Source organism: Argiope bruennichi, chromosome 11 (genome assembly GCF_947563725.1).
Source record: "Argiope bruennichi chromosome 11, qqArgBrue1.1, whole genome shotgun sequence".
Classification (NCBI taxonomy): Eukaryota; Metazoa; Arthropoda; class Arachnida; order Araneae; family Araneidae; genus Argiope; species Argiope bruennichi.
This window is the reverse complement of record NC_079161.1, coordinates 91,278,097-91,303,267: the sequence shown is the minus strand read 5'-3', so window position 1 is coordinate 91,303,267 and position 25,171 is coordinate 91,278,097. Positions and strand designations below refer to the sequence as shown.

The following is a 25,171-nucleotide window of genomic DNA, read 5'->3' as shown; positions in this document are numbered from 1 at the left end:
TTTTGATGTCTTCAAATGTGCGAACTTTTGGTAAATTTATATTATTTCCTATAATGGAAAATAAAAGGCAAGATAATTCTTTGGGGGCATACTCCCCTTTATATTTCAGGTTTCTGATAAGATATGGTTGATTTTGATTTCAAATTTCTTGTTTTGAAGACAGAGCATAGTGATATTAATGGGATAATGAGGTAAACTATAATGTATGAGCTTGCATACAAGGCCATTATGCTACGTCATATCAAAGGCTTTGCATATTTTAGACTCTGATTGAAAATTAAGGATTATTTCTCAGTATCATGCATACTTTAGATATGTCAAGGTTATGGCGAATTTGCAGATAAAGCAGTCTCAAAAAATTATGTAGAATTCACATTAAACTAAGATACCTATAAACATATATTTTATTTAACATTCTAATAAATGCATACGTAACACAACAATCTAAAATGTCTTCACAGTATATCTATCATACAATTCTATACATGACCACATAATATTTAAAAATTATTATTACAAAAACAATTTCATGCATTCATTTCAAAAATATTGACATGTAAATAAATGCAACTTGTATCCATAAAAAGTCAAATGAAAATTTTATATTTTCAGCAAACAAACTTATATTCTCAAATGAAAATAGAAATTGTATTTATAAAACCAAACAAACCATTTCAACCGTATAATTCAAAATAATTTGAGAATAAAAATAATACTATTTAAAAAAATTTTTTAGTTTTCAAATGAAAAACAGAAGAATAGCTTCTAAATAAATCTAGCTAAATTACATAAAATACATTTATCATTAAAAAAAAGCAATGAAAAAAATCAAACATTTCATTTTCCCAGAAAATTGTTAAAAAGTAACATTCAGCATGAGAAAACTACTTTCGCACAAAATTTTCCATTTAAAATATTTTTTCATGAAACACTGAATTTTTTTTGTAATAAAATTAAATTACTATGCTTACAAAATAAATAAATAATAATAATAAAAATTGATTCTGTTATCATGCGAGAACAAAAATTTTGATGAGAGCTGAATTTTCTTTGGACATAAAGATAATTATAATTGTTTTACTCATTTGATAATTTTAAAAACACACCATAAAGTTAAATGAGTGATTCACTGAACAATGGTCCAATGATGATCACTGAATTGATATCAAAATATAAGTGCCAAATCTACCAGTGATCAAGAACATAAAAGACTAAGCCTTATTCCAAATTCTCAATTTCTTGTTTGAGAAGTATATTTGAATGTAATTAAAAACATATGGTAAAGAAAGACATCCAAAAATAACAACTTTCATGCCATTATTTTAATATGATAAACACTTGTTGATTGTGTCATGCAACATGAATGAAGGGGCAAACAAAAATGTTCAAAACACTATACAGCAGATCGTTGGTCTTGCAATTTCAAATTTGGGACACAGTTACTTCTTTGGGTAATAAGCGACTAACTTAAAAAAAATTATAAGATTTTTAATTAAAAATAATTAAAATTTTAACTTTTTCCTTCATCAGCTTTAAGGCATATTATTAAAAAAAATCTATTTTCACATCAAATTAAAATTTAAAGCATTATTTTTTTTAGCGATACTAATTTGATTTTACACATATAATCTTAATAAATGTTAGAAATTATGTTTAAAATTTATTTTAGAATACTTTTTATTGTATTAGTTACTACACACTTGCAGTGATAATAAATATTTTCTTTTGGGTGCTATAATTAAGAGAATACTATAATAATATAATGTCATAATACCAATATCTTAATACTATAGAGGAAAGTAAATATAATAATTTCATTTGAATTACAACTACAAAGCAAACAATTCACATAAAATTACTCTCCCTCCTCTTTCATTTGTCATGTATACTTCAGTTAGCATGTATACTATATTTTGTAATTAAAAAGAGAATCAATTCTTATTTGTGTTTTCCATTCACCACTTAAAAAATTTATTGAGTTCGTAAATAAATTTCAACATGAGATATGGGTTCAGCGATATGCTCAGTAACAGAATTCTTATAAGAATAAAACAGATTGTGCTATTATAAAGTAGTCACATAGTTTTTTGGTGATGATATATGGAAGCCCAAACCATAGTGGTCAGTGTATATGAATCACACCAAAAAATGTATGCACACTCTGAATAATTATTGCAAGAAGAATTGTTATCACCAACCAAAAGTTGAATACTACAAAAAAGAAAAAGAATTATTAATAATTGAAATATTGAGGTTATTCCAGAAGAAACAATTTATAGTACAGGCACAGTGGTATTATAATTAGTGTTCAGAATATTTCAACTGGTATATTTGCAAATGTTATCTTTCAAAAATTATTTTATAAGGGTCAATCTCAGCTAGTCATGAGTTCATTCTTAATCTTGATCATATTCACATGGATGTGGTGAATAGCATTGAAATTCTTCACATTAAATATGTGTTTTTCAAAATTCTATGTATGCATTTACAGTTAATTTTCAAGTTAAATAAACTAATAATTTTCTTTGTAGATCATACATTGATAAATATGAATCATAGAAATTAGATATATTTCATAATCTCTGAAGTGTGCACATATTTTTTGGTCCAGTCAGTAAAAGATAAATGTATCAAAGGTATGAGTTATAATTCAAAGAACAATCATAAGGTGAATACTCCAATAAGCTTTTACACTCTATTTTTAAGTATTACCATGCATATTTTATATCATAATGTAAATAAAGGCCTTATTAACATCATAAAATGTATAAGTATAAAAGTTATTAATCCGTATAGGACACAATTAATCAAAAAGAGAGAAGAAAAAAAAAAAAAGCAGTCAAATCATATGTTTAAAAACACTGCATTAAGAGAAAAAAATATTTCAACTGAAAATAAATAAATGAATATTTTGTTAATACCAACTGTACTTGTAAATCAAGCATAAAAATACATGAATGAAATAAAACTAAGTTTCAATAACAATCCAAAAGTAGATAAATAAGGTTAATTTCGTAACAAATGAGCTTGCAGAAACTACACGTTTATTTTTTTTAGGAACATTAATTTATGACTGCAAGAAAGCATATTTATTGGCATCAACAACGAAAATATTGCACAGTAATTAAACATAAGCTCTTCATGAAAAAATATAAAATTAAATATTGCTTACAAAAAATTTAAAAGAGAAATAAACATAAAATTTCAAAATCCATTCAATTATTTCAATAAATTAAGTACAGAAAAAAAGAAAAAAGCAAAACCATACACAAAAAAACCGTAAATAAAAAAAATCAGAGCATCATCAACCAATTAATGAATCATTGTTTTACATATTTTAATGGATCATTGTTATATACATTTAAAAATGAGACATGAGAATGGCACTTATTTAAGTAAAAGGATGGCCTTCTTATACATTTTATGTAATGTATCGTCCAAAGATAGTTTATCTTCAGAACTTCCTTTAACTTTTAATGATACATTTTTCATTAAAAAAAAAGCATTAACATTTTTGTATACTTTGCACAAATATATTTTGTATAAATTAAATATAGTTGCCTACAATAGTACAGAAAATAAAACATGTAATTTGCATACATAATATGTGCACAATGAATCACACCAGAAAATATAACAGCATAAAATATCAATCTTTGGCAATTCTTTTTCGAACAATTTTCTCACAAACTAAAAACTTGCAATGTACCATGAAAATTCATATTTTTAGACAGAAATTCTAATTTTCTTGCATAACAATCAATATTAAAAGCATCATATGATATGAACAAGACTGATATGATAGTACGGGGTTCATTGTTATCTTAAATAAGAAACTTTGTGCATTTCCTGGACAATAAAATAAAGTTTCTAAAATATTTTAAAAAACAAAATAAATTTTAATATAAAATTAATGTAATGTTTTTATCTTTTATGCAATTCTCACAACAAGCACCAAATAAGAAATCACATAATGTCAGCTATTAATCTCTAAAGAAACATAGTAAATATAATAGACATGATAGTCACATAGAGTGCAATTCAGTTAATATGAAATTGACTTGACAAGAGTAAACATCTGTTTTATCCAAAAATTTTAACTAAGAAAATGTCTGAAAATAAGCAAGGAAAAATATCAGTTTTCAAGTTAAAAATAATAACAGAAATTTAATAATAATACATAATTTATAAATAAATAGTATGTAATTTTAATAAACAAAATAATGATTACAATTAAATTTTTTTTAAAAAACTTCATAAGTCAGGAAATAATCTAAGAATTCAACACATTGAATAGTTAGACATTAAAAGCATCAAAATAAGTACAGTTTACATCCAATATGTTCAAATTTTAAACAAGTGATTAAAGGGTCACACAATAAATTTCAATTACTGGCAAATTTGAATTAAAAATGTTCAAACTAAACTATTTCAATGTATCTTCAAAGGACCCATTGCAAGAAACCAAAGGATCACATACAGAGATTCATAACCTTTTACAGACAGATAAAAATAAATTGACTTTTTAACTTATTATCATTCAATATAAAAAAAAAAATTGTTGCGATGTATCCAATAATTTACAAACACCTTATATAGTTATAACTTTGCATAGTAATAATAGATTTATATAGTTATCATAAGTTTACATATTAATTATAGCTTTCCGTAGTAAGTACAGCTATGCACAATAATTAAAGCCTTGCATAATAGTTACAGCTTTCCATGTTACTTAAGTAAAATTTCAAATCTTATATGATTAAAAAGAAATGAAAAATCATTCCAATTCAGAAGCCATTGTTTAATGATGTCAATAACACAAATATGAAAAATATTATTTTTCATATTTATTTTATATGGCAATTATATTTCAGATATTAATAACAGCAATAAAAGAAAACCTTTTCAAAATAAATGTAAAATTTTAAAAGAATTAGATTCTTTTACAAAAAAAAAATATTGCTAAAAATGTGCGCCAATGCAAATCTTTTTCAACACATACAAGTAAGTGACATTGCAATCTATGTAAAAAAATATCCTAAATTCCTATAGAATTATAGAAATGAAATTTTAGCAAAACGATCATAGATATAGTGATTGGCAAAGGGTACAGTGAATGCAAAATAACAGTACAATCGTGTTATTTCATAATTACAAATATGATGAGAGAAAATGAAAATATGTTCCAGGCACTACTGACCCCTGTCACTTCACAGCATAGAATCTAGCACAGAGTTTGCAATGGTCCCTACTGATTAGCTGCAATGTGATATTATTCTATATGCTTTAAAAAATAAGGACTAGAAAAGGCATACAGAGAAAATTTTTAGGTGCATCTGCATCTAATAACAATTCTATTGCAGTCTCCACTCTAACAGGTGACCTGATATATTGTTCTTCACTGAGGAGGCATAGCAACATTTCGAGCTGAGCCAACACTGAAATGAATAAATAGCTATCAAACACAGAATGAATGGACAGAAAAGATGTTCATATTATCATGAACAAATAAACTTTTTTTAATTATACTAAATATTATTTAATTTCTATTTAATGTGATAATAATTTCTAATTACTATTTAAATTGAAACAACAAATTGAAATACGTACTACGAAGGTGGATAGGAAGAAGTTGCATAGGGTGGAGGAGGAGGCTGCATAACACTTCTCAATGTACCAGTTCGACTAGAGCCTCTATGAAATAGTTCATAAATGTTAGTAATATATCGATGGCATCTTGTCTTTTTAATGATGCCAATTTAGCTGAGTTTTGACAATTACAGATTTATTAACAATAGAATTCACCAGTGTGATAAAACACAAGGCAAAGATTTTTATAAAAATAAAATATTTGATTATGTGATTTTCTCTCATTGTCGAAACCTAAGGAAGAAGGCTTCTATTTAATATCTGTACAGATTACAAGACAAATAAGAGAATGGTTATAATACTATGAAATTTAGAGGAGAGATATTCCTAAAAATTATGTTTTCAATATCAGTAAGAGTAATTAAAATGGTTCATGTGCATAATAAATAGAAAAGGTATAAGGCTATTAAAAATAGCATCCTTTAATATCTCTGACAATTTGATGTTTAAACCTTCTTTGTTGAGGGAATCATGGGCATTAAGCTATGCATAATAAATTTAATTGAAATTAAACACAATCAATATTCTTGATGAATTAGCCGGTCGCCAAAAGTAACTAGTATGCAGAATACACAGAATTGCTTACCTCAAAGTGCAACCCTTAGGCAAAGTCGATGCAGGGCTGTCAGTTCGAGAGTTAGGAAAAGAAGAAACTGGTATAGAACCTGAACGCTGCATACTGCTATCTCGTTTCCCATGTAATCTATTTATTTGATTTGAACCAAGAGGTACTCCATTATACTGATCAAGTTGCAAACTATAATGTATAAACATAGTTGTTTTAATTATAAGAGAAAAATGTATACTTTAAAATATTCTTCTTTTTGTTATTAGTTAAATGAAATGAAAAATGGTGTGGAAAACATTGAGCAATAAATCTGATATAATAAGATAAATCTGATGAAATGTTGCACATTACTTTGAATGAATGGCAAAGAATATTTAAAATGCCTTTTGAAATGCTTGATAAACTTATTGTGCAATCTATTTAAACAGCAACATTAACGGAAATTAATTCTTACCTCGTGCCGTCATTAGCTTTATCCCTAAAAATAAAAGACTTACATTGTAGCATTGATAATGTGAAATATACATGCAAAAATGAAAATAATAAAAAAATAATAATAAATGAGATTTAATTTATCTATTCTAAAACAATTATGAAATATGTAACAAGTTTATTTTAAAGAGCAACAAGATTAAAACAAAACAAACAAACAAAAAATCACTAAAAAAAGTTAAAGCTTTAGTGTTATTTTATTAAAAATATGCACAAATCAATCATTATTAAATCTCATCATTTAGATATAATTAAGAATTCTATTTTAATTTAATTATAATATTTATTTACTTTGACACCTTTGGTAATTTAAATGTACAAAGTATTTGAAAATTACAGCACACAAATATTTTCTTAAAATTATGGACATAATTTCAATGACTCTCCATCAAATATATGTATGATAAAGATTTCATTAAAAAATCAATACTAAAAATAATGTTCTAACTGCACTTTCGATAAAGTAAAAAAAAAATGATTTTGGATTTCTTTTTTGCAAACTTCATTTCATATGAAATGTGACAGTAACCCTTAAGGTCATATTTTATTATTTAAGTTGTTTAAATGTAAGAAATTTTTATTAACAATTATTTATTAAAAAATAATTTGCATCATAAAAAATTCTAAAAAAATAATTTGCATCATAAATATATAAACAGAAATACATAAATACAAATTGACAAGAAAATTCATGTTCAGTCTAGTTTTGAATGTTTTAAAATCAAAGTTGCATTCAATTAGTTTGACTACTATTTAATTTCAAAAGTGGCTACTCTTCAACAAATTTTTAAATCAAATGACACAAAGAATATCAAAATGGAAAATTAAATCAATAACTATTTCAAATTTTACATAACTGATTAAAACACTTTCTGTTGTGCATTTAACTTGTTACTACACAAATTAATTTAAAGCATTTATTACAGAAAATTTTATTTAAATTATGTTTAAAATACCATGGTTAAAATATCTGAAATTTAAATACAATTCTGAATTGATTTTCTTTTTCTTTTTTAAAGGAAAACAAAAATAACAACAACAAAAAACTTCAGGAGAAAAATTATTTTAAAACTATATTAAAAGATTTTTTTTAATAGAATAAAATAATTTTTAAAAAACTAATGATCATTACCTCGAAAACAAATCATAAGAAAATAATAATAAATTGAAATCTGACTTACAACTTCACTTCAATTAAAACAACCTCAACTGATTTATATTCTATTTAGGAATTTGAGAACACATGTTTATTTTTCACAGGAAGTACAAAAAAAGGGTTTGAGGGGACAAAATAAATAAATAAATAATGGAATGCAATTGGTTTGGTCATGAAAGTGACAACGTAACTGTTCTGAAAAGTAGATGTAAATGTGTGTATAGACATTAATCATATATTAACCATAGTCATTAAACTATTTTATAACATAAGAATATCTTCATTAATTTGGATTCAACAATAAGTAAAAGAAAAACTTTCAATTTAATTGTTATAATATGATTTGTGTCACTAAGATATTGTTTAATTCATAATGTAGCCATTTAACACTTTTGATTTTTTAAAAATTTCATTAAAAAGTTAAATTTTAAAAAAATATTTTTCTTTAATTATATAAAATTATTCAAAACATACCTTTTTTTTTTGTAAAAAAATAAAAAGTCATGCATTTTAAAGTTAAATAATAATTATTAACAGTAAGCAATAAACTTACAATCCATCCTTGTTGCAACATACTATGCAGGTGAGAATAAGAGACACAACCCCTACTATAGTTGTAGGTATAATAATAGACACAATGAAATCAATGAGCAGGTCTCTTCTTGGCAGATCACTAATCTGAGGACTGTATTCATCACTTGTGAGAGGTATAGAGGAGTACGGATGATCAGACCAACCATCACTTGAGCCAACATTTCTTTGGTGCTTTTCAGAGTGCTGCATTATGACAATGAAAAAGTTAATTGTAATTATGGCAATTTTATATTTAAAAAACAATTAAAATTTTTCTGATGAAACAGAAGCATCTATTCAAAGAACTATTTAATTACAGATTCTATTTTACAAAATTTTCTACAGAACTTTAATTTGAAACAGTATTTACATACTATTTACCATATTATGAAAGATAACTTTAATATATAATGAAGCTAAATTATAAAGAAGCTCCTAATAATAATAATATATAAAGAAGCTCCTAATTAGCATCACTCTTTTGTTTTACCTTAAAATCTAATTTGTTGAAGTTTGAACAAAATTAACAAAACCAATGGGGGGTATTTTAATTACATCGAATTTGATAAATACTAAGCCCACATACATGATGGATCATCAATGGAATTGGGATTTGAACCAAGACCTCTCCAATCCTGAAGTTAAGACCACTATGACCCTTGTTACAAATAAGAAATATATTTCATGAAAAAATTGGCTATGAACAATCTGATAAAGAATTTGTTTTAATGTTACTACAATTAATGACTACAGTGAATTAGAATATGAATACACTATACTTCATTGTTTCAATCAACAAATAAAATCACACATGATAAATTATTTCATATTCCTTCACTACACATAGAAAAATTTTTAAACTATGCAACAATTTCAAATATTATTAATTAATAATCCCGCAGAATTTCAGTTGTAAATGAACTAATAAAAATTTAAGAAAAAGGAAAACCTTAAAGGATTTATCAAAATTGCAATTAATAAACAAAAGAATAATTTGGGGGAAATAATCAATTCCCTTCATTTAGAAAAAAAAAATGTTTCCAGTACAAATTTATTTTTAAGTGTTAGAAGGATTTGGAAGCAAGATTTATATTCTTTAGTTTATTTTGCAGCAAGGAATTACACCATTAAATGGAGACAAGATTACATAAGGACAGTTATTTCTCAACTGCAAATGTTGTTATCATTTTTAAAAAAAAAAAAAATTAATACTATAGAAATTAGAATAAGCAAAAGGAGTAACCATCTATCTCAATATAACACGAGATCATTTTGATACATTTATCTATCAAGCTTCTAATTTTGGCATTTTATATGATTTAAGAACTCATAAATTTCAAATTTTACCTTTGTTTTCAATTTCTATCTGCATTTACATAATTACATTTCTAAATTTGTGAATATACCAAAACTATTTTTAATACATTTGAGCTCAGAAACGGTTTCACTCATCTAATAATACATGTTTAATATTTAAAATTTGAAAATAAGATTTCATATTGTTAAAAAGTAACAAATTAGTTGGAGTGTTCTTCCCAAAAATTTCTTGCATACTCTCTAACCAATGTGTATTATTAATTGCATGTCATTGGTGAAATAACAATAGAACAAATTGGAGTACAGTCTTTGGTGATTAAATATTAAGATGTATTAATACACAAGTACAGTACACCAAATGTGTATTTTAGACATCTCTTTTATGATTGATTGAAATCAAAATTTGGCACAGAACTACAATTGCAGTTACAAAATTGCATACCAAATTTCATAAATTTGCATCATTCATTTTTAAGTTATTATGTATACATGCTAGTGAAAGGACTGAACCCCTGATAGGTTTGTTTCTAAATTTTATATCTACATTTTCAAATATGAACTGATCTGCAGAACTCCTCCACACTATTAAATCTGTTTACCAAATTTTATTCATCTAATTTCATTATTTTGCAGTTATTCTATTAACTTAAATTCAAATCCTTGATCCTTGGAATGGATTGCATTCAAAATTTGATAATTCTACAAATAAGGCATATAGATATCAAATTCATCCATCTAGCTCAAAGCATTTTTTTTTTTTTTTTTTTTTTTTTTTTTAGTTAGCAAGTTTGAAGGTCCACATAATTCTAAAAATGTTTTTTGGACACAGACAGGTAGGAAAAGAAGTGATTCATCAAAATCTTGAGTTCAAAATTTTTTACAATTACATTATTTTCTCACTGTATGGATTCATATAAAAGAAAGTAACAGAGAATATTAATTCATTGCAAGAAAACAAAGAGAAGAAAATGATAAACATAGCCTGATATTGTATGATGTAAATTGTAATGAGTTATTTCATATGTCTTTTTTAATGAGAAAAAAAGAAATAAATGAGAAAATAAATAACACATAATAAATATATTTTTCAGTTTAAAATATATTCTGGGAACGAAAGAATATATATATGTAAGCATTATTTTATGTGAAGCAGAATGCAGGTGCAACAGGCAGTGAAGAGACTGCATTTTTAAATTCACTTTAATCCATCCCGGGAAGGCAAAATTTATTCACAAGAGGCACAGACAAAGCACGTCCACTCACAGAAACAGATTAGGCAACAGAAGAAAGGGAAGAGAGAGAATTTAACTATGCCTCATCTTATATAACATGAGATATTGATAGAGAAAATATTTTTTCACAGTGCTAATACAATTAAGATTCTGATAGGGATCTCTGAAACATGTCAATCACAAACAAGGGAAACACAGATATCTTTTAAAAAAGAATTTGTTTAGATCAGCAATTTTCCATCCCCTTACTCGGAGCGTGGGAACCACTGACTAAAGCATTTTACAAAGCTTCTCTTGAAATTATTAAATAAGAAAAGCAGAATGAGACCAGGAAATAAAGAGAATATTTTTAGAATGAAGTTACTATGGGCAACATTAAAAGTTTGGAAATTAATCAGAATTGGAAATAGAATTTAAAATATCATTTATATATATACCTCAAGAAATCAAGTGATTTACTAAAAATATTGATTATATTTTATCTCAGATAAACTGTTTAGATATAATTTTAAGTTCATAATTCCACCAATTGTCTATCATTAGTACAGTGTTAATTAAATTGTCTATGTTTTATCACTGTGCACTTGAATATTTCTAAGAGTGACATAATGACTGTCTCTTAACATCTTAGCACCAAAAAAAAAAAGTACATGTTCATCTTTTTTTTAAATTTTGCAATATTGTAAATTCACTTTTTCATTTGCCTAGTAAACTATACAGATACTATCTTCTCTAGCCTTCAAAATAAGAAGCAAATTTACATGACTAAATAGCTGATGAACCAATGAAATCAGTTTGAATTTCATGCCAATATGCAATCTATTATTGGAAACTAAGGAAAAAAATATTTTTAAGCAATTGCCAAAATTAAGAAAACATTTGTATCAATTAGGAAATTGATATGATTAAAAAGACCATTTTTTAAATTATAAGAGGGTGTAAAATTTATTTTATACAATGATATTAATGATAGTTATTGCAGAAAATTTCTAAAATTCAACTTAATTTATAATTATTTAAAATTATAAATGAAATTCAAAAAAATCATTCAGAGGTGCACATTTCCACCCTCCAAGGTTCCATAATTGCAGATTAAATTATCTGGCCTCTAGAGTGCCAATATAATCATCTTTATTATAAGTAAAGATAAAGAGATATAATTTTTCACATTTTTAGCAAATGTAGTCTTTTTTATATTTTAATTTTCTAAAACCAAGCAAAATATTAGAATGTACTCAGCAAATTATTAACTTACAAGTCTGAAACTGCACCAATCAGCTATAAAGTTCCTACTTCGAAATAGGTGTTCGACTGAAGTTCTTTTGTAATCAGGGGGGCATGGGGATCGATTTCTCAGAGGTATAACTTCTCTATCCAAGTCTTCCAGATCTCGAGAAAATGGCGATGTTCCACCAATTCTAACAACTACTCTGAAAAGTCAATTTCTTTAATTAAAACTCTGCTTTACTAAAATATTAATTTAATATCATTCTCCATTAAATATAAATGTAATACTTTAAACATAATGGAAATTAATACTTAGAAAAACATAAAAATTGCTATTTACAGAACTTTGAGTAATGTACGATAGATATAAAAACAAAAATGTATAGCAAAATTGCATCTTTTAGATAGTGCTAAGATGCATATCTACTGCATCACAATATTAGTACAGCATTGTTTAATCATGAAACATGAAAAACAGCATAAGATTTCCTTAGCTGATTTATTTGAAACTAATATAAAAGCTACATTTTGAGGCAACTTTTATACCCGATAATAATTGTTGTTGGGCTAATGAAAAAGTACCATATATATATATATATATACACAAATGTATGCATAAGTTTGCAGATGCATGGTCAAAACAAAAACTTTTAAAACCAACTTCAATTTATTTTCCAATTTTACACAAAGTCATAAATTGTACAGGGGAGAAGCAATCATAATATATGTCTGCGATGTAAGAGGAAAGTGACAGAAATTTGTCCTTTAAGTGATTTTATTAAGAGAATCTGAGAGGAATTTCATTGACACATGTAGATTTAGGAAAAGGAATCTTAGGTATGTTTGAAAACTATATGTGTATCAAAGGGATTTTTATCCCTTTACTCGGAGCACGAGAAAATACAATGGTTACCGGTTTGCTAGAATGCATGTTAGAAACAATGAAATAAAAAGTGGGAATCAGTAAAGGAAATAAGAAAACATGTTTGTTTTTACTTCTGCTTTTATTTAGTTGCACATACATTTTTTTAAATACACTGATGAAGTAATTTGCCTCTTAAACATTTATTTTTTAAATTGCTTCAACTTCTTTTTTGTATTATTTTATTTTATATTTAATAAAATCAGGTGGTGTATCCTGCATCTTATCACATCTGTTTCTGCTCATTAAATAAAATTGTTATTCATTTGATAAATGTTGATAATTTTTACAGCAATGTGATTTTTTTTTTTCCAAACTGACTTCAAGTTCAGAATTTTTTTAAACTAGATAATTGACATATACTTCAATTTTAAATAAATAAATATATATAAGTAAGCATAAATTTTTAAGCAGATGCATAGCCGAGAAGAGAGAAGATACTTTGACTTAGTTCACTTTTATTCCATCCCGGAAGGCATAATTTATGTACAAGCAGCAATGAGGGACTAGTGTCCCCTCACCACAATACAAGAGCAGAAGAGTGTAAAAAGAAAGAGAAAATATTTTCCCTACTTATATATATTATGAGATTCCAATAAGGATTTCTTTACACATGTCAATTTGTTGTTGTTTCTAATGGCACTTGTCATAGACAAGCCTGCTGATGAAGTCAGCAATTCGATTTTAAGCAGATAGAGTGTCTCTTGTTTTTTAGTAGGGCCAAGAGTACATCTTAGCTACTTGCGTGTCACAACCCTTTTTTGCAGGGCTTATTTCTTTCATGCATTTCATTCACTCATCCACAGATCGTAAATTAGATGTGAATCAGAGAACGATCACCTCTGAACCAGTACCCCCAGTGGTATTACTCTTGACATGGAGGGCTTTGTGACCACGGCAAATTTATATGTGCACCAGCCACCACACACGGAGAGTTTTTAAATGGCGGGATTCGAACTTACAACCCAAGGAATGTACATCCACTGTCCTACCAACCAGACTATCCTGGCCTTACATGTTGATTTAGGCAAGGGAATTAGAGGGATCTTTCAAAAAGAATTCACTTGGCTGAAAGTTTTTTATCGCTTCACTCAGAGAGTGAGCTGTTGATTTAAGCATTTTTACAAAGCTTCTGTTGAATTAATTAAATAAAAAAGGTGGAATTGGATCATGAAATAAGATAACATTTTAGAATGAATTTAATATGGGCTAAATTAAGATAAAACTTTGGAAATTAATGAAGTTTAAATTAGATTTTAAAATATCATTACATATTAGTTTTATCTTATTAAGTGAAATGTCAAACACTCCATTCCATATTAATAATTTAATAGTTAAGAATGATATCACACCAGATGGATAAGCTGGTTGCCAAAGTTGAATATTCCACAAACAAATAATATTAATTAATATCGTTTTTATATAACATAGTTTTGCTTACAGCCCCCCAACAATGTTTCATTACTGAAAATAAAAACATTTAGAGAATATTAAATGTTTTACTAATTAAAAATATTTTAAGACTTAAAAAACACACTTAGTTCTTTTATTTGTCAAATAAAGTCTGTTGCATCTAAATTGATTAATTTTCAAATTTTTCTATTTATAAGAAATAAGAGAAGGATATTTGAAAAAAAAAAAAAGAATATCAGAGTATGTGATTTCCATTTATATATCAGAACTCGAAAAATAAATATAAGACAAAATTCATACTACTCTAATTTTTTCCTCCTATTTGCCTAATTTAATGCAATGTTTATTCTAAACTAAATGGAAAATTTTATAATAAGTTTTCTGAACAGATAACAAAACTTTTTACTTTAATAATTATTTTGCTCACTTGAGCTAATAAACTTTATTAGCTAAAGCAAGTATAGAAATAAAACAACTTTTCTAGCTCAAACAGAATGAAACTATATACATAATGTATTTTAAACATTTAACATAACTAATTTTTTAAATGCTTACTTAAAATATTATAAAGAGACGAAAGACTTTCTAATGCTAAATACATCTTTAAAACATAGAAATAAAGAATCAAAATACCCTTCTTTCATTCTGGGATTCAGGGGTAAACGTCCACCAACATCCAAAGATGAAACAACTTTAGTTATATAAATGTCATCACTTTCTTTCCACAAGCTGGTCTTGAAAACTTCAACAAGGCGATTCAGCCTACCAGAGCGGAACATGTCATCAACATTTAAGTTCACAAACTTCATCTCAACTTCATATTGAAAAATTTCTGTTTAAAGAAGGAAAATATTTCTCAGAAAATAAGGTACGTTCATTCATAAAAGGTGGATACAAAATTCTTATGTAATATACATCTATACAGATTGATATCTAAAACTTTTATTTGATATTTTTAATAAAATTATCAACTTTTTTAATTGTTTATCAACACACAATAAAGAATTTGTTGCTATTTAATATAAATATTTTTGTGCATTTATAGGATGTAAGCATAGTAAATAAACTACACATAGCATTAGATTTTCTTAAAACTGCAGATTCATACTATAAATAATGAAAATTTCAACATCTATTTTGATCAAATTATTTATCAATAATTAAAAATATGACAATTCTGTAAATTAAATTTGTGAAAATTTTGTTAGATAATTTTAAAACTTACTATTAATGAATGCTTTATATACACATTGTAATTTTTGGCACGAAAACAAACAAACATTGGTATTAAATTTTATTCAATGTACATGCAAACTGGATTTGCAATTGAAAAATATTTTATAAGTTTATTCTATCTTGTTAATCGAAAGCAAACTATCTACAATGTTTATCACATTATTAAGATTTTATTTGGAATTTATACAGATAGGTTATTAAATCTCTAACATAGATCACAAAAGTGTTTAGTTAATAAGAAAATGGTTAACCACACAGAACAAAAAAAAAAGCTAAAAATATAGGAAAAATTATTATGGTACACTTTAAAATTTCTCTTTAAAACCTAGTCTGTATTATATATTTTAGTTAGTTGCATTAATGTCCTATTTTTACAACAAAACATGTATTATTTTGGGATAGACCTTGCACTTTTTAACTACAGTTAAATGGATTATAGCTGAACTGCCATTCTAAAACATTAACATCTCACCAATAGAGATCATTTGACCTGGTATCAGATTTAACATGCACTAACATATAAAGATCCAAATAAGTGATTTTTTTAAAGAAGAATTGGGTTTCAAAGCAGAAGCTTTCTACTCAAACCAAGACTTTATCAATGTGGCTTTCAGTACCATAAAATATTAAGTAAAAAAATTACAAAAGTAACAGAATGTTGCACAGTCATTTAATCTGCAAATTCAGTGGAACAAACATTAATTTACCCATGCTTGACATTTTTTGTTATTTATATATGTCAAGAGATAAATACTTCTAAACTTTTAAGGTAGCAATTAGAAAATCTTTAAAGAAATTTCAATTTCTTTTTCATTTAGAAATTTAAGAGATTTTTATTAGATTCAAAACAAATAATGTACACAGAAATTTCAAATAAAAAACTGAAATTATAACCATATATTATGAACCTTATTTTATTTTTATATATCATAATAGTTGCATAATCGAATATTTAGATATACAAAAAATATTTATCAACCTCATATTCTATGGAGAAATTCCTTCGTTAATTCAATTATTATGATCATTAAATTTCATAATGTTTATACTATGACACAGAAGTTTTTGAAATTCTTTCTAATTATTTGTCAATTAATCACAAAATTAAGTTGTTAAAATTTCATGACAGTTTGCAAAATATTTTTAAGGCAGAGAAAAATATATACATATGATGTTTATGGAGTTACCTTACTAATTTTAATAATTTGTTGTGTTTCAGAACCCCAAAACTTATTCAAGTTAACATATTGTAAATGATGAAAATTCATTATTTACAGATGGAATTCAAATCAAATTTAGAGATTCTAGATTTAGGTAAATGTTATATTTTCATATATAAAACACTGAATAGCTTAAAACAGCTGTGCATTTGTGTAGCTTCTGAATTCAGATTATGTCATAATTTACGTTTTATTCTTCAAATTATTTTTTGCATATAATTTTATCATAATTTTTTAAATTATATTTAATCATATGAAAGAGTATGGAAAGAAAATAAATAATGACAATAAACAATCTTTAAAAACAAGGGAAAAGAACAAACTCATATCAAAGAAGGATGGGGAGGGGGGGGGAATCAATTTATTGCAATAAAAATTCTAAAACTTGTACAAAACTAATTGTTTGAATTCTTTAACACACACATGTCCATGCATGTCTTAACAATATCCACAATTTAGCAGATTAATATGATAATTTACACATAAATAAATCCTACAACAAAAATTTTCAATAATCTTTAAATATGCATGTCTTAATTTTTTTTAAAAAAAATCTTTAGTATAAAATTAAAATTTAAAAAATCAAAAAGATATAAGAAATTATTTTCAAAGGCTAAAATTATTAACGAATAAAAAAATTATCAATTCTTACTCTCTCTAGGTTGAACAGATAGCTCCAGAACTGCAGAAGCAGTATCAAAGTTGTTTTTATTGAGTGCAGTAATCTAAAAATATTCAATCAACATGCATGTGTTATTATATTAAATAAAAATAGTTACAAAAAAACAAGAATGTCTAAGTGCTAAAATACTACAGTTTGGATTGCACATTTGTTTTAGAGTTTATAATCTTACACACCCTAATATAATTAAATCTGAATTATACAGTCCCAATAATTCCTAATGTTAATTGTATCCCAATCCTATACATTCCTAATATAATTAATTATACAGTATTACTAATACAAAGATTTCTGAACTTGGAACATAGAACATTGGATTTATAAGATTTTTTTTAAATATTTTTTTTAAAGATTTGGTCATTTCAAGGATAATTTTACAAAAGTTTCATGCAATAAGAAATTCAAAGCTAGATGCTTTGAACAAAATATTTATGCCATTATATTAAATTGAAATATTTTCAGTATAACAAGGTCTTTAATTTTCTTTTATAATAAATACACAAGTGTTGTTTAATCTGCAAATATACAATGTAATTCAAAGCTTAACCTGCAATAAATTCGTTTAAAATATATTATAAAAACCAAAATAAAGACAAAGGCGCAAAAAATTCATTCTAATTGTTAAAGTCAAAGAACATTCACCGTCAATTTCTTTTTGCATCAAGCTGTGCATGAGACCATAACTGCTGCACATCATCCAACTTTCATGATGCCTTCTAATATCCTTAACTCACCCTCCAAAAGAATTTCTTTCTTATATAACTGTACAAAATCACGTAATGGTTGGTCTTCTTCTTTTCCCCCCTCTTTCAATATATTGCCTATGGCAATGCCAATTCTGTACTCCTATTTGGCAATACTTTTAATACATATTTAATCCATGCCTGGTGCTATTTTCTAATTTTGGTGGAATAAGCTGAATTTTATTATAAATTTCAGTATTTGAAATTTTATTTGGCCTATAGATTTTAACTATCATTCAGAGATAAGTAGTTTGGAAGGAATTTAATATTTGTTCTTGCGATTTAGAAAATTTCCAAGTTTCACTTCCATAAAGTACTGCTGATGCAATAAAATTAGATAAATGTAATTAGATTTTATTGTTTATATTTGCAGTAACGTAATATGAATATGAATAATGAACTTTCAAATTCTAGTTACGACCTTTCACTGAATTTTATAATATAATCTTCACCTGAGAAATTATCTAACGCAATGCTTTTACCCCAGTAAAAATTTGTACAACTCTTGCAATTTCCACAGTCAAAAGTTTATCAGTAATGGCTGATTAGCTCATTGGTTATTGCTCCTCCAATTAAATTCCTATGTACAATGTTCCCAGCAGTTGGTTTTTACAACCGACAGGAAAATGATAGAGGTATTCTACAATCCACTCTTACATAAAGAAATTAGGATTCTAACTATTCTATAACAAAGGAGATGAACACTTTCTTAAAAAATAAATAATTTATATAAGAAATTTCTTATAATATACATTAATAGATTTTTTAAATAAAAAAAATATTTTGAAAAATTGCGTCAACTCAAAAAAGAAGAAAAAAACTTCAAGAAGAATGCTTTGACTTCATACTTGGGTTAATGGGAAGCATACCAATTTAAAGCTTTTTAATAACTACTAAGCTGTTAGACAAAGAAATCAAAACAAATATAATTGGTTTAACCATGGAAATAAAAAGTAATTTTTATATTTACAGGATGCTGGCGGTTAATATTACTCTCAACTCCATAAAATTACATGATTAGGTAACATTTCTCTAAGTGTTTCCCTATTGAGCAAAAATGTAAATAATTTCCATATATTGAAAAGATATTCTGAAAATTAAGTATTAACAAAAAATAAGCAATCTTATAGGAAGAATTGCATAAATTTTAGTGCAACATTAAAAAAAGATTAATAAACAATTCAAAGATAGGACATAACATAGCATGGGTTTGATTAGAAATGTAGTCAAATTTCGAAAACATACATAAGAAATCAAGCATTTCAATGTAAATTTAATTTTTTTATTACACAGTTCATTCTTATTAGTACTTTTTTTACCAACATTTATTTGCAAATAAAAAAAAGAAATACAAGAAAACCCACAATAAGTTTTATTAATAAATTTTACAATTTTGTATATATTCCTTCTAAAATAATTTTTGTTAAAATCTAATCATAATCCAAAAATTTCAATCATAAAAAATTAATATGAATCAATTTTATAACTCATTTTAATTATCTTAACTTACAAACAGAGAAAAACCTAAAATTTTGAAGTTCAGTATCCCCAAATTGAGTTGTCACACAAAGAAATAATAACAATTTCATTTATTTTAAAGAGAAAATGATTTGAATGCATCTGCAACAAAGCTGTTTTTCAACAAAGTATAAAATATTGAAAAACTTCATATGGCAATGTTTAAGCTAGTTTATTCATATTAAATTTTTTTGAAGTCGTACAAGGACTATTTTAAAATCATAATTATTAATTAATTCAGATGCTGAAAATGACAATTGAATTGGTATTACAATTCGATTTTCACACACTCCAAACCAACAAGGGGAAGTCCAAATAATGCTGGCAGTTGGATGTGCATTAGGTTCACATACATGGTGCTTGTAGGCAAAATCGGATTTTTGACACAAGATCATCTAATCCTGAAGCAAAATATTTATCCTCATATTTTCAGTAAATTCCATATAATATTATGAAAATTATCCATTAGAGGCATTAAAAACAATACACCATAGTTATCTCTTGAAATAATTAGATTTTTAGTCGATTAATTTCAATCAAAAGACAATATTGAAGTTTCATTGTGTTTATTTTTCTTAAACTTATTGCATTTTAAAATTTATAATATTGGTTTCAAAGATATTTTAGAAATCAAAACTTTGTTCTTACAAAATGAGACCAAAGTTTATGCTTAAAAACACTTGCTTACTTCAATGTTTACAGTTCCTGCTTCAACAGCTGATCCGTATAGATATGCATTGCTACTGTTCATGGGATGACTAAACATCCAGTTCGGAAGATCAGGCATGTCCATTAAGGAAGCTGTAAATTCCAAAGGGTCATCTAAAAGCAAAATACATGCTTGATTAGATAAAATAGTAAATTTACTTAAATTCCCACTGGAAAAATTCAGTTTTTTGTATTCAGAAATGAAGTCAATGAAGTTTTCACGATGGGTATGTCATATATGCATCACCTATGAACATATCTCGCAACCGGGCGTACCATCCATGGATTTTTGGAAATCAAACTCATGGGATGATGAGGCATACATGCATTTTAAACCAAAAAATTTTTTAAATGCCACTAGATGGCTCCCACTGTAATTTACTTTTGAAATAAGTATAGCTTTAGTATCCTGATCTTCAGTTTGCCTGACTTTGGTATTTTATTCATCAGTTTTTGCAGTGATGTAAATAAACAGAGCCGGGATGCATAACTTTTCCACTTGATAGAATCATTCTATCATCTCCCACTCATTTCTTTCATAACTGCAACTTGTGTTTTTAGGTTTTATCGTCAGCTCTGTTGTATTTTGCTTACGTTTCGAATACACTTTGCACACTTCTCTTTTTATTATGGAAAGCCTTGATTTCAGTTTATTATGGCAAGAAAACACTATTTGTCACAGGAAGAATTTGCTTGTATTATGAATGAAATAACAGTCTAAGAAGGTAGCAAAAAATGACGACATTAGGACTGAAAATTTATTTTTTGTTATTTTTTTTTCAAAGTTAGACTTAGTGGCGCAAAAGCCCTGTTCTGTGGAATAATTCCTTTCAAATATGCTTTGTCCCATGCATGCATCTAGGATAGAGGCCTCCCATCATTAAAGGGTTAAACATGGTCAGATATTCTTCATGAAATATGAATCAAATGAATCGTACCTATTTAGATTTGAAATTTATAGTAATTTATAAGAAAATTTTGTAAGGGAAGATGGTAAAAACATGCAACACCATAATAAAATACGAGATTTTAGTTTAAAAACACAGCTATGTATGTCATGAAGCTGTAATGGCATATGAATTGAATAAGGAGGCTTACAGGCTGATTTCATTAAAATTTAAAAAAAGGAAATAAAAAAAAACATTAAATTTTAGTTAGCCAAGACCCAAGAGAAGAAATTGAAAATGAAATTTAAGAAAAATGTAATATGAGATGTAAGGCAAAGAAATTTATTGGATAATTCTTTTTAAAACTTTAAATGAATTGATTAAATTCAGCCATAATTCCTTGGATTGCTTTCAGGTAATCAAAAGCAACTAGTATTCTGAAAACAGCAAGGTTTCAAGTGATTTAATTTCTTTCTAATCATAAGCATTTGTATTTAACTTATGAGAATCATAAAAATAATCTTGGCAATTTGTTCTTTCGTAAAACTAATCAAAACAATTTTTTCTATCATAAAAATAATTAAGACAGTTATTATCATTACAAATGAAATCTTTTCATAGCCACTTCACTTGCATGAATAAAATGAAACTCTTCAGAAGTATCTGTTGGATATTAAATTATAAAGCATGATAAAACGATTTTCCTTGAAGCATTTCAAGTTAAACTTCATGTATATATAATTATAAAACTATAGAATGCAAATAGAACAATTACTCATCAATGCACTTTTACATATAGTTACGATGTAAAAAAGACCAAGGAAAACAATATTACTCTTAAACATAAAAATAAATTTGTGAATATATAATTTTATCATATATACAGATATGTAGAAAATGATTTTGAAAATACATCATTAAAAAAAATGTTAATGCTATTTTTTAAATAAGAAGCTATTCACACTATTGCAACTAATAAAAATTATTTAACTCTACAAGTGATTAAACTGCTGTTTTTTTTAAAATTAATTTGAAAAATGGTTATCTCCAATTTTTCCATGCATTGTTCTTAAAAATCTAAAACTTCCTTGCAATAAAAACACTTTGATTACTTGTTCAAGCCAGTTTATCTGTTTGGATAGTCAGTGCTCATAACTTTAAATGATCAATTCAAAATATTTCGAAAGTACTGTACCAAAAAAAAAAAAAAAAAAAAAAAAAATATCTTTCTATATAGAGCATGAAATCAGAAAAATTTCATTAAATAGAAGACACATATTAATATATTGATTAATACACCTTATTCATTTAAATATCAAGTGTACCTTTATTTAATGTTTTATAAAGATAAGCTTGATATCACTAAAATTAATTCATAAAAAATTGATAAAATTTTACAAATAAATATAAATATTCTAAACTAATCATTTATAAAATTTAAAATCATTTTTTAACATTTTTATAATAACAATCCAAAAACTAATGCATTGCTATAAATACACTTTAAAAATGAAACTTTTATCCTGTATGCAATATTGAAAGAGAAAATTAAAAGTCAATAAAAGTTTTGGCATACGCACCTTTTTGAAATTTCGGGAACCATTCATAGCTTATTGGTATGAAGAATGCCTCAGTTGAAAGAACAGACATTGGTTTTGGATCAACTATATACAAAATTTTTAAAAATCTTGTAAAAAAGAATTTTTTTAAGTATAAAAATTAAGAAAACTAAGAACTAAGAAAACATTCTTAGTAAAACATGAAAATAAAAAAAATAAAAAAATGTATACAAATAAGAAGAAGAAGAAAAGAAAAAAAAAAAAAATCTGAGCAAATTAACATGCTAATATTGTCTTTTTTCATATTTCCAGTTTAATGATAATTTTAGCTTAACATTAAGGGAAGAAGAGCACAAAATTAGCGATTCTAAAAATTGAATCAAGTCATGGGCTAAAGCACATTTATATTAATAAAGATGATGATTATAAAAATTCAAAGATGACAAAGAATTCTAAATAATTAGCAAGGATATTTTGTTTTGTTTTTAATAATTTTCAAGGTAACGTTTTAGTAAGAAATATGTATACAGATTCAATCATGATGTTTTAAACTGACCATTTTTATTTTAGACCGAAGCCAATTTTATTTTTAAAGATCATTTCATATTATTCTGATGCAAATATTCTTATTCAGAAGTTTAAAAAGCTTGATGATGATTTGATGGTGATAAGTACATTTAATCAACTTAATACATTTAATTCATCAATTTTAACACTGCACAAATAATTGATGTCCCACGATTATCACCATTCCTAAAGCTCAATACAAAGATCTAAATTTATTATATTATCACTGCAACTTGCATTCCAATGAATTAGAAAGAGACAAAGAAGTAGTTGAATTAATATATAAGGCAGAGTAGGAGAACTCTATGCACCTAACAGAGTTTCATAATAGTAATTTTAATCATGATTTTTCACTGACCAATTTTCTGCATTCTATTAGTACAACTATTATGTCCGAAGTGACAACTTTTTTTGTTTTGCCCAAACAGTTGACTTATTTCAAATTAAACAATTTCGTAAATGAATCTTTGCTTGGAATTACCCACTACAGTTAGTAATACCAGCAGACTTTTGCATTGTTGGGTTTTCTTTTTTCTCAACTGAAAATTCGTTTTTTGGTTAATTTTCACTTTTCAAAAATTACTAGCAAATTTTTAAAGTAGCTATCTGCTTCCATCTTCTTTAAATCAGTGAATTGATTTATAACTATTGGTTTCTGTTTTTTCTAGTGATATGGATGCCTTATGGTTTGGTTTTATGATGCAAAAGCTGCATTTGGCCATTCTGTGCCAAACACATGATTAGGATGCCTTATAGAAAATCACTTTTAGATATGTTCTATAAAATTTTGATATTTTCATAAAATTTACAAAATACGCATTAGGTAGAGCATTTTTTTGTACAAAATAATAACTACACACTACTTTCTATGCTAAGCAGAATTACCTCACTGAGAATTTACTGATTCAGAAGGTCTTATTTCGAGTAAAAAAAAAGGATAAACTGACTCAAAAATTGTTTATTCTAAAGGAAAATGCCAAATATGATGCTTGCAAATGCAAGATGCTTTGAAAAAAAGTGTTACTTCAAAAACTAGACGACTGAAATGGTTAGGAAAACATCGATTTCTTTCCATATCAAATAAAACTGGAAATTAGAAATCAAAAAGGCTTCTTCTTACACATAAATCTTCTACTAAATACCTTACACTCCATTACGTAGAGGGTCCAAGACCATTTCTCGCGCTTTTCACTATCGAAAACAGCTGCATGCGGAATTACTCTGAATAATTTTTATTTTGTATTACATTTTATAATGAATTTTTTTGTTCTACAAATTCTAACGATACTTACTACCAAAGGCTTCTGTACATAAACATAGGCAAATAAGATTTAAAAGAAACATTTTCATTCTCTGTTTAGAGCAAAAAGCAAGCAATTTTCGGAATCAAATACATGTAGTAATCATAATATTCCTATGGATTTTTTTTTAAAAAAACACCTAATTATTTAATTAACAAATAATGAGCTATCATTAAATCCATTTCTAAAGTTTTGTTTTAA

General features: G+C 26.0%; 1 protein-coding gene across 2 annotated transcripts; it reads right to left on the bottom strand.

Moving 5' to 3' along the window:
- Positions 1 to 464: 464 nt before the first annotated feature.
- LOC129957240 (epsilon-sarcoglycan-like) lies at positions 465 to 25,171 on the bottom strand. 2 transcript variants are annotated; one of them, XM_056069485.1, is made up of 11 exons: positions 24,962 to 25,171; positions 23,124 to 23,207; positions 20,637 to 20,770; positions 17,658 to 17,730; positions 15,183 to 15,381; positions 12,243 to 12,417; positions 8,419 to 8,642; positions 6,672 to 6,695; positions 6,236 to 6,406; positions 5,611 to 5,694; positions 466 to 5,438 (listed from the first exon to the last, which is right to left on the bottom strand). In XM_056069485.1, the coding sequence occupies exons 1-11, from the start codon at positions 25,017 to 25,019 to the stop codon at positions 5,399 to 5,401; spliced, it is 1,266 nt and encodes a 421-aa protein (XP_055925460.1). In that variant the 5' UTR covers positions 25,020 to 25,171; the 3' UTR covers positions 466 to 5,398. The 2 variants fall into 2 exon arrangements, with proteins under 2 accessions (XP_055925461.1, XP_055925460.1); XM_056069486.1 differs by lacking the exon at positions 6,672 to 6,695 and having other exon boundaries at positions 465 to 5,438.

Coding starts and splice junctions, on each gene's coding strand:
- LOC129957240 (XM_056069485.1), bottom strand. CDS start 25,019: ATGAAAATGTTTCTTTTAAATCTTATTTGCCTATGTTTATGTACAGAA. Junction 23,208..24,961: donor ATGTACAGAAGCCTTTGGTA/GTAAGTATCGTT, acceptor TTTTGTATATAG/TTGATCCAAAACCAATGTCT. Junction 20,771..23,123: donor GTTCCCGAAATTTCAAAAAG/GTGCGTATGCCA, acceptor TTTTGCTTTTAG/ATGACCCTTTGGAATTTACA.